The sequence below is a fragment of the Panulirus ornatus genome, chromosome 29, assembly GCF_036320965.1.
Source record: "Panulirus ornatus isolate Po-2019 chromosome 29, ASM3632096v1, whole genome shotgun sequence".
In the NCBI taxonomy this organism is placed as follows: domain Eukaryota; kingdom Metazoa; phylum Arthropoda; class Malacostraca; order Decapoda; family Palinuridae; genus Panulirus; species Panulirus ornatus.
In genome coordinates this window covers 15,886,272-15,898,149 of record NC_092252.1, presented here as the reverse complement: position 1 = coordinate 15,898,149, position 11,878 = coordinate 15,886,272, and the positions used below count along the sequence as shown (strand labels likewise).

Genomic DNA, 11,878 nt, shown 5'->3' with positions numbered 1-11,878 from the left:
ATAATCTGGGAACATCATGGCATACTTGTACATCTTTCATGTTATTCTGAATCAACACAAATGTAAACCATTTTCTTACAAATGAGAGCATAACTTTATACTCTCTATCAGTAAACTATCTACTGGCTGTTCTTAGAAAACAACAATTTAAAAAATCATTTCTACATAACTCTGGGAGTATATATCAGCAAACCCTCTGCATATAATCATGTGCAAAGTTCATACGGTTTATCATCATGCAATGCTTAACTATCAAAGTAGACAGACAAGTACATCTCATTTCATTCACCATTCATTATAATTGATCGCCATTTCCCGCAGTAGTGACGTAGCGCCAGGAAAAAGACGAAGAAGACACGTACACACTCATACACATGCATTAATCTCATATCAAATAAAAGTTTTCATCACTCAAATGGGAGTTCTATAAAGGTTTTGATGATTAAAATCTAATCAAAAGGAAAACAAAGAATGCTATAAGGTACTGATTTTATTCATTCATGTCATCACTTTAAAAATCCAAATTTGACATTATCTACATTTACAATGGCATTATGTACAATAGATGGAGATATTACAAGACATGAAATCACATAAATTAAGAAACAAATTTATCTTCAGAAAGGGTATTAATGATCATCTTCTTCATAGCCATCAGGAAGAGCATTTGCATGGGAATTGTGAAAGAGAGATTTCTGACCATCACCCCAGGGGAAGCGCTGTAAATGAAAAAGTTAGAATTAAAATTACAGATGCTCTTAATTACATTTACATCTAACATGGCACAATGTTACCCTGTGAATGACAAAAACCACAATGAAGATAAACTTATTCAACATAATGAACAAAAATAAGAATTCTAGATTATCTGCAACTTCAATGATACTCTGCTGTAAAAATAGGAAACAGGTAGGTTAGATGACAAAATGAATAACCTGTCAATCAGTGCTCAACCATGTTACAAAAGTATGAGGACAAGAGAAACGAGTAAATTGGTTAAAAATTTCACCAAAAAATCGAATGACATATACTCAACAAGGACCAGACAGCTGGTCTGCAGTTGCCCTTCATCTTAAAACACTTTTATGCATTATGAAATTCACTAAGCATCATCACCTTAGCCCTACTCCCTATCCTTGACTATTATGTTCTGTTGACTATTATGACTATTATATTCTACTTTTCTCTAGTATATAAATATTCTTTAGCTTGTCTCTCTCCTATTTGGGGTTATGTGCTTCTATGAAACCATGAGTCCAGTTCATATACCCGAATTTCTTCTCTTCTGAACAGCTAAGATTATAATAAGCTATAACTCATCCTCGAATGGAGAACTGCTCTCACATCTGGGAAGGTTCTAGTTCTACATAAATACTACACAGAACTGATTCTAAACCAATGCAACTTATCAACTCTCTTTGGATAACCTTAAAACTTGACCCACTTCTTCAACACCACAAGGCTGAACAGTTCTCCTTCCCTCCTAAAACTTGACTGCACCTGTGACCCAATCATTTTTGACCACAATACTCAGTAAGCTGCTGCATCACATCACTACTGTGCAGCCAGTGGCAACTTGAGAATGTGATATCATGCTCTCTGTATTTCATTCCCTTCACCACTAAGCTCCACAACTCTTTACCATCTCCTGTCTTACAGGAATGCTACAACCTGCCATGATATAAAAGGTAAGTTTCCCCTTGCTTTGGAATTCTTATATATTTACTCTTCTCTTCTAACTTTTCTAACTCTTCAACCACTCTTGTACTTCATTCAAGCTGGTCTTGAAAAGGATTTACATTTGTGACCAGACTAAGGAAAAAAAATGGTAACATTTAAGGTAACAAATAGTTTTGAAGGTACAGTAATCCTAACGAATGGTAATGTCAGGGAAAGGCGTTCTGATTAGTGCAGTCTGATCAAGAGGGCTGACCAGGGCAATGAAATGGTTCAGGTACATGGGGAGGATAAGTAGGCAGTCCAACTATCTCCCTTTAAGATAAAAACGTAACTAATGTCAATGCTGAAGCAAATTTATAGAAAAAAGCAAAATAGCAGATGTTCACAAAACATCATATGCACCACCAATACACAAGGGAGGATCTAAGCTAATAAAATAAAGAGTATTGACCAATTAGCTTAATATCGCAAATAAAAGAAAATGTCAGAAAATGATGAAAAAAAACATATTGGAACACCTGTTTAAAAATAATTACATAAATGTAGGTTAACACTAAGCTACGCCACAAAAAAAGCACAAAAACCCCAATACTTGCTCATCACAATGACACTCAGTTTCTCTATACTTTGCTAAGTCATTTGAGAAAGTAAACAAAGAAGCAAACAAAACATTAGAGGCCAACTAGAATGCATTTTCAGGGTTTAAAATGAACAAAAAAAATTAAATTTCCAGCAAACAAAACCATATCAGAGGATATTTTTGGGGGAGTGTGACAAGGAGCAGTTACTTGTTTCAGTGCTGTATATGGTAATGGAATTAGAGACAAACAGCAAAGCAAAAGAAAATACAGTCATGCTTTGCAGATGACACCACTCTCAGTAACAGGGAGGCACAGAAAAAATGCAAAATGTCCGTATTATACTTTATAATGTGCAGAAGAGAAATTACGGTAATCAAGAGGAAAAATTTGAAAAAATTAGTCAAGGAACAACACTCCAATGATGACCATTTACTAGGCCCCAACAGAGAATGAGATCTAAAGTGAGGTAACATCAAAGCTCTAGAAATTATCAGAAACAAGAAGCTGGAATATAAGGAGCACATCAAACTGACTAGAAAAATTATCAAGGTAATAAAACTGAGACCCTTTATTAAGAGAGAAAGAAAGCTAACAATAAAATTTTTTAGAATGTATTTAAGTAGCAAAACTGAATATTGCTGAGCCATATGTTAAAATAAAATAAAAAAAAGGGGGAAGATACTGATATATGGGAAGGTAATTTAAGCTTGTTAACATAAAAAAATATTTTACAACTAAAAGCCTCATGTATTGGAAGAAATAATAATCAAATCATCGAATATTCTTGGGAATACATCAGAAAGGCAACAAACAAAAAAAATTAGAGGCTTAGCAAGAAGAATGGGGGACTTCAATGTTCTGCCCTGTACGATAAACAATATAAATACGAAACAGTAAGACCTTCAAAGGTCTATTCTTAGGTAGGCCTGTGTTGCATCCCAGGCTAAATTGCCCTGGTGGCCCTCTCAGACATCAGACTGACACAAAATAAGGATATGTGATAGAGGATCATCCATCAATCAGGAAGAGGGACTGAATGTGAACATCAAAGATCTCAAAGTCATCATTAACAAGAAAATCGAATCTGAGTAAAGTAATGAGGGGATAATAGAGACCTTTCACGACAAGAAAAAAAGCAAATGATTCAACGTTTGTGGTTTCTGTTGCGAAGATTTATGAAATTTCAGCCAATTGGAGATCATTTTACTCGGAGGTAACCATATCTGATGTTGGATCAGCATGAAATGAAGACACTTGATAGAGGACCATCAATAGATCACTTCTACAAAGTATTAGTATAAATGACTGTAATTTCTGAAAAAATGAATATGTGAAAGTTTGCTGGCATACACTACACAACAATAAATGCACATTGACAAAATCACCTAGGACTGATAATCAAAGGAAACACGTAGCTTCATTAGAGAACTCTTCTGAATCAAGCAAGATATATGGCAAGTATTATGAGCTAACCCTACAACAAGAGAACTATCATTGCAGGTACCTGAAGTATGTAATCTCTGGCAGAAACAAGATTCAAACAAGTGAAAAAATAAACAATCATAACAAAGAAAGTCCCTTTGAAAATAAGAAACAAACTAGCTCCAAACATGTAAATGTAAATGAACACATAAATACCCAAACCCAGCTGAGGACATATAAAGGAGGAATGAGAACTAAGGTGATTTTTTCATACTTGATCGCCATTTCCTGCATTAGTAAGGTCGTGTCAGGAAACTGGCAAAGAAAAAGACATCCACTCACATACATGTACACATTCATACTTGCCCGCCTTCATCCATTTCCAGCGCTACCCCATGCCACAGGAAACAGCATCGCCACACCCTCTGTCAAAGAAGTAGCACAAGGAAACAGACTAAGAAAGGCCCCATCCACTCACATCCATACACAAGCTGTCCTGTGTAACGCACCGGAACCACAGCTCCCTATCCACATCCAGGCCCCACAGACCTTTCTATGGTTTACCCTGGCTCAAAAAAAGTAACATTAAATCCTGGACATTTCACATCCCCTGGTTCAAAAAAGTAAGAATAAAAGTAAGTTACATCAATAAGTAAACAAGACGAGAACACAGTCCTACTCAACAGACAGAAACGTGGTTTAGTAAGTAAAAGATTACACAAACTTGGAAAAACATGAAATGTTCAGAGCAAATAAGAGCTAAACTCAAACTATACATGGAGCAAAACATGTCCACAGTAAGATGGAAGGAAAGCAGATTATGAAGATATCACAATAAATGTGAACTAACTGCAGTGAACATCCTAGATATACACAAAATAAATATATTTTTTTTTTTTATTTATTATACTTTGTCGCTGTCTCCCGCGTTTGCGAGGTAGCGCAAGGAAACAGACGAAAGAAATGGCCCAACCCCCCCCCCCCATACACATGTATATACATACGCCCACACACGCAAATATACATACCTACACAGCTATGATTATTTTAACTTCCATTTTACCTAGTGGCAGGGGAGACAAGCTAAGTATCGATATAAGACCAAAGAAAACAATATTATATAGACAAATGAAAGATAATTCCAAAAGCTAATTAATCTTTGTAAGCCTTCCAGCCCTTTACAGGTAACCCACAGACTGACAAAAAGAAACAACATGATAGATCTTATCTTTACAAATGACACGGCACTGTTCTCAGATAAATAAGTGAATGACAATCTATCATATCGCATAATGTAATGAATTTGGAATACTGCCTGAAAATAGATGAATATGAACTTAATACAGCAATTAAAGATAACAAACATTTCAACAACATGAATACTGACCACAGCAAAACAAACTGGTAAGCAATCAATGCAAGTGAGAACTATTGTGGCAATTACTTAAATGGCAAACACAAAAATATATCTACAGAAAGCAAGAAAAATAGTCAATGGCTGATACTAACCATGGACAAAAATAGCACAAAATGAAATAAGAGAAAACAGAACATGGTAATTCATAGGAAAAGATATATCAGAAGGCACATTGCACCTTGTCATGGTTATTTATTCAAAAATATAACAATGAAGTGAATAAGAAAAGAGCTTGATCAAAATATAATGAATGCTAATGTATAAATCAAGCAATCCCATAGGTAAGGACTATATGTGAATGAAGAAAGCTACATAAATAACATAGACAGGAACCCAGTTACTATTCATACATGACCAAAGCAAGAAACAGGAAATCAGACCATTAAAAGTAGGAGAAAAGTACCAATACGACCTCTCAGAAGTATGCAGAAAGTTAAATGAACAATACAAATAAGTCTTCATCTCAAAATGCCAGGAGAAAGTAAAGATAAATCGTATAAAAAACGATGATATCACTGTAAAATTAAATAAGTAGAGTAACTGATCAATCAAGAAATTCAGCAACAGGATTAAATGGAATCCCAGTCATCATCCTAAAAATGAAAAAAAAAAGTCAGTGATGTTGCTCATGATGCAAAGTCTGGTTGAAAACAACTGCTGACATTCAGAAAATACTTAATTAACTCATAAGTAGCAAAACTGAATACTGCTATGTTGTATGGTCACCACAAAACAAATGGAAATAAGTTAGAGATACAATTAAAGGAACTTCATGAGAATAATCAAGGGGCTGGAACATATGAACTAATATAAAAGGCTAGAAGAACCTGAACATTACAACCTAGAAAGAAAAGGAACAACACATGGTAATTTATGCATGGCATTAAACTAAAGGGATAAAGGAAAACTTTAAAAACTTAAAAGCCTCTCAACAAGGAAAAATTAAAGTTATTAAATCTGCAAGAACACCATAAAAATACACTGAAAATATATATAAAAAAACACAAAAGCCCTGCAACTACGTTAGAAAGACTAATCAATGCACTACTACAAGAAATAAGTAAAATGCATGAAACAACTACAGATGAACCCTGTTTCTACAAAGCAATAATCTTTTTTTTAAAATATGCAAAAGTGCATCTTTCACCCAAAAGAGTTATGTCTAAAGAAAACCAAAATAGGATGCATATTTTCTTATTCAAAGTATGAATTACTTTTAACACAATCAAAAAAGTGAAACACCTCTTACCCTGGTGCGAAGACGCAAGTGTTCATATTCAACAAATTCAGGCCTTTCTTCGTGTTCCCCAGTAAGAAAAGCATTTGCCATGCATAGTCCAATGGCAGGAAAAGCTACTAGAATAGACACCATCTTCCATGGCTTAGATCCACCTGTAAATCATAATAAGTTGAAGTACATCATCATGAATCAGTATTTGCTGCAGTGCATGGATTCATACTCCAGATACATTCCATTATTCTTAAAACAGTTGTTCAAGCAAATAAAATCACGTTTTATAGATAACCTAAAAAACAATACAGTAAAGCTGGGTTGTGGATAATGTGGTATATTGGTGGATTCAAAAACAAGGTGGAGCCTTAGAGATGTACTGTGTAGGTCAGTGTAAAGAAAGTACTGTCATTCACTTGCTGTTTAGATTTGAACATAAAAGAATACGTTTCTGCAGCAGCAGCAGCAGAGATAAAACTACATATATTTTTGTTTCTTAAAGGTGAAATGTAAATCACTTCACCTTACAATTTATGAAATAATTATACAACAAACTTGGACATGATAAAGTAATGTGATTCTTTAACATAAAGGATTCAAGTGCCTCATGGAAAGTTTTAGCATATGGAGCTGGAAACTATGTAGTAGCTCACACATCTCTCTAGCATCCATCAGGGTTAAGACACCATTAGTGGTGTTCAATTTGACACTATGGAAGTAACCTTCACAGCCAAGAGATAGAACATCAGTGATGGGCAGTACTGTGGTGGAGTCAGACCAAACCAAAGGGACTCGCATCCACTGTTGTAAAGACTATATTGATCAATCAATAACACCATTGGGAATCACACAGTTCCATGTTCCCTTCACTACCAAAGGGGAGCATATCAGTGATGGACTGTGTTCCGTGCTGCAGTTACATCATCATCACAGTAAAGGTGACAGGACATTCACCAGGGTAGTAATAACCTATGCAGCAGTCTCCAAATCTGTAACCTTTATAGTCCATAACTCAGTGTCTAGAGTCCATTACGACTGAATTCATGGTTTGCACAACATAAAGATAGTACTCCTTTTACCTTATATACAGATACTTACTTTTCCTAAAGACAATCTTTCTGTAAGTGTGAATCGTCATGGCACATTTACAGACTCTCTCTTTAACCCATAACTCATTATGACAGCTTCATTACTCACTTATTCTAATCATCTTACATCATATTCCAATTTCAGATCTACCTCACCAGCTTTCACTCTCTCTATCACTCTGTTACCTGAATCCTACACTCCATTTTGCTATGCTGAGCAGATTGAACAACTCTAGTCCATATTTCATCACTACACATTACCTTTACTTCTTGTAACCTTCATCAGCTTAATAACATGCATCCCTTTCACTAACATCTTAAGCTATCTCATCAATTCATAAAACTCACTAAGAATATTCCCCAGACTTTTGATTTTCAGCCCTTTCCAACTTTCCCTTAAAAAGTAACTCTACATCTCAATAAGCAACATTTTGCTCTTCTTAGTTTTCATACTCAACTACTTGTTTGCATTCACTGTTTCCCCTTCATTATCCTGCAACTCCTCTGCTGCCTTACAAGTTGCGAGCTTACGATTTACAAAAGCCAGTCCTTAATCACTTCTTAACTTTGTAGCACTACTTTACTTATCTTTCAGCCAAGACAACCCTCACAGTTTCAACTTAGAAAGAGCTCTGTACAGTCAGTGATTTTTTCTTCCATACGATTTTCACAATACTGAGTGTAGAATCTATAACCTACATGGAAATAAAGCTAGAAATATACAGTACCTATAATGATGATGAACCAGTATAAAAGGAAGGGCTTGGAAACAAGTGGAATATGGAGGCGTAAGCTGAATAAAGTACCTTTCTCTGTATGGTTTGAATATATGTATGATTTAAATGTTCTTTTCATTACACTATATGGACCTACATATCCCTACACTAAAAACAGCTTTGCCCCTACTGACACAACTTACCTTATTCTGGTGTACACAACAATGCAATGACCACAATTCAGTAAAACCTCTTGGAGTATCATGCGTACATCACTAACACCAGCCAAAATATGGCTTACATTTGACAATTTGTCATACATCAATAACAACAGCCAAAATATGGCTTACATTTTACAATTTGTACATACTTTGTGTCTATTAAAAAAAAAAAAGTATGGCCAATATTTTCTAAACATAAAGGTTTTGGATATTTCTAATATTCTTTTCTACAACCCCAAATATGCCTTACTCTTCAAAGATCTGGCCCCTATCAGGTTTTGTCTAAGACTCTAAGTTAAAAGATATGATTTGGTTATTCTCCACATACGTATCAACATTTCATCAAATAAGAGTCGCACAAGTTTCAAAGATAATACTGCACAAACGTTTTTAGCCCTTAAAGTAACAAACTGTTATGTGAAGATCCTCTCGAGAATGGCTTCCACTATCACATGACAATCTATCTTTCCGTACCCATTTAAGTACCCAACTGACTTGCTGTACCATCAGAAGCTTTGATTAATGAGTAATTCTATTTTGCACTGGTAATGTAACATTTAGAGAACTGAGTAAAAGTTACAAAACATGACTTGGATTGCTAACATTTACCTGCAGTTGGTGCAATGCTCAATCATGGGTGCGTCTGATCTCTTTCAACTAGGATATTGAATATTACGATAACTCTTGGTTGCTAGGGAAATTAGGTAAGACTTTCACAGGTTCTGTTGACTTTTTAACAGGTGTTTCACCTAAACTTAAATTAACTGACCTCATTTTCCGAGATATTACCCTTACCCCAATAACCTTATCCACTATAAAATCTAATGCTCCACAACCTTTATTCTATCCTCTAAACATTACAAATATCAAAATATATATCTGATGCCTGTTCCAAGGGGGTGATCACATAAAAGTCTCTCCATATCTAGTAATTTCCAGTGCCGCTTAAGTCTTTATGCCTCACCGTCAACAGGCCACTGGCAGAGGAGAACTCTGGCTACCACTAAAAGAGTTCACTTCATAACCAAAGCTATTTTGATGCATAATTCTGTCTAGAGACCTCCATTCCTATGATGCACTGCCTTCTGTGTTTTACTTGCATTTCTGCGAATTCATGTTCTGATGATGTATGTGTCCGACAAGACCTAATATCCAAAGCTAACCTCCATGCACTGCTGATCTAATCATTTACTAACAGGTAATAACTGTAATACTTTGCTTTGGTTAGGTTTGATTAAATTCAGTCTCTCAGATATCATTATACGATTGGACTTTCCCTGATTTGTGTGGGTTAGTTTTAAATCTACTTCAAAACCTTAATTTCTGGTGTAATCTAACCTTGTGAGCTAATTTAGTCTTCATCACCTACCCGACTTTATATATATCAACGTCAGAAGTACAATAACCAAGTATCAAAACCATTGCACATTCAGAAGGTATATAAATCTGATTAAGATGTATCTTGGGGAGCTTGTATAGAAAAGCCATAAGTAACTAACATTCTATGCAAATGTTCATGATTGACCAAATCGTGAATTGACTTTTGTCATTACTTGTTAATTTCATCTTGGCTCTACCAAAATCTACTTCAAACTTCAGTGCAGTGATTGCAGATATTATAATATAAGACGTATAATAAAACTAGAGAGAAAAATTCCCGTATCTGAAAACTGTAATTCTCATGACGCAATGACCTCGGCCGGTAAGCATTCTCTATCATATCAGACGTTTCCTTGGGCCTTTTCATCACATAAATACAAATACATAAAATTACCATCATGGGCGTGTCCTTCTGCCGCACTAACAGCGGCTTTGCGAATGGTGGTCGAGAAAGTCCTGCGAGCAAGAGCGGAGAGAGTGCCTGCCATCTTGCTTGGTCGATCAGCTGGCCGAGATGCAACTGTGGCGTCAAGCGACGATCTATCTTTAGTCACAATATACTTTCATCGTCCAATAAAATAAATCATTCCATATCTTCCTATTTTATCTAATGATTTATCATTTAAGCTAAATATTATTTATATCTTCCTATCTATTTCAATTTCAGAATGTCAATTCATCTCATTGTTATGTTTCTACGACCCCAGCCTGGAAGTACGGTACTATGAATGGTCTTTGCGACTATTATCACTGCGTATTTTACCGTACACTGCATTTAACTTTGCTACCAAGAACAGATATTCTACCTTCAGCGGGTTCCATGACTGCATCCAGTAAAATTCGCATGCGTGTGTATGTATTTTTTATGTATTTACATATGGCAATATGTACGTTTCTGTCCTTACTATGAAATCCGTTTCATGTTTTTTTTTTAACTTGAGTGGCTTTTTAAGCGCTGTGCACCTGTCCTTTTGTGCCTCTAGGATTTCGTATTATCCTTTCAATTACTACGACTGTTTATTCTCTTCCTGGAGTGTGACAATTCCAAAAAAAGTATTGAAAAGGCAATACAAAAGCTACCTTTGTGTCTATCATAATAGATCATTCTAATTTAGAATTAGATATAAGAACAGGAATAATACCATTCATACGAAACAACAAATTGAAAAAAGAAAGCTTTTTATACAAACATGAAGCTGTCGTGTCTGAATACGCCCACACCAGCTGTTATCGGTCACACACTAGAGGAACATGACGAGCTGAACTGGTCCTGCTGCCATGCCATGTATATCGTAGACAGCAGCAGAACTAGTCTGCCCTACATCACAGGGTTGATTTTTTTGAGGTTCCAGTTTTCTGCCTCACTAAACAAAGAGGTTTAATCACTGCTTACTCATTTTCCATAGCTCACCGAATGTCAGAAAGCATACAACACATGTGAGGATCCTGCAGAGACGTTTAATAATGTCACTGACCTTTGACAGACAGAGAAATATACAAAGAAATATCCGACATGGTGCCATTCCTACCCAAATGTGTATATGGGTCGAGCCTAGCCATCCATGTATAGATCCAAAACACAACCCTGTGCTATTTCTGGGCCCAGATAAATTCACAAACCTTCAGTAAACATTTGAATAGAATGCGCCTTTATAGCTCTCCGAGAAGCAGTCATCCGGCAGCATAGGAATACATCTCCCACTGGAGTATTTCCCTTATCCTTTCTAGAAAGGCTAGTGCACATGCCCTGAGCCCATGTCCACCCATGGCTGGCCCAGTACACACTACCATGTCAGGACGTACGTTAGGGTAAACGCCTGTTCCTTCATGTGACTTGGACAGTTTAAAATGGCTGGTTACTAGCTAGATTAGGATATGGGTAATGTAAGAACTCTTCCATCTTGTTGAAGAAGCGCAAAGAGGGTTCAGGGAAATCAATAAAAATGATACTATAATGAACTGAGTTACAGTGAGAGGTTACATATCTTGATTTACTTTCCATGGAGGAGAGAAGAGTAGGGAATCACCCAATCACATTTTCCTTTTTAAACAAGTACTTCTGCTGGTGTGAGAATGGATGGTTGAATGGAATCAACTAAAGTGTGAATGCAAGCAACCTTAAGAAGTTTAAAAGGCTGTGTT

At 35.9% G+C, this 11,878-nt stretch overlaps 1 protein-coding gene across 1 annotated transcript; it reads right to left on the bottom strand.

Annotated features, from left to right (window-relative positions):
- Positions 1 to 472: 472 nt before the first annotated feature.
- LOC139758154 (cytochrome c oxidase subunit 6A, mitochondrial-like) lies at positions 473 to 10,286 on the bottom strand. The gene is made up of 3 exons (XM_071679310.1): positions 10,131 to 10,286; positions 6,350 to 6,492; positions 473 to 719 (listed from the first exon to the last, which is right to left on the bottom strand). Exons 1-3 carry the CDS (start codon positions 10,222 to 10,224, stop codon positions 630 to 632), a joined length of 327 nt encoding a protein of 108 aa, XP_071535411.1. The 5' UTR covers positions 10,225 to 10,286; the 3' UTR covers positions 473 to 629.
- Positions 10,287 to 11,878: the final 1,592 nt, after the last annotated feature.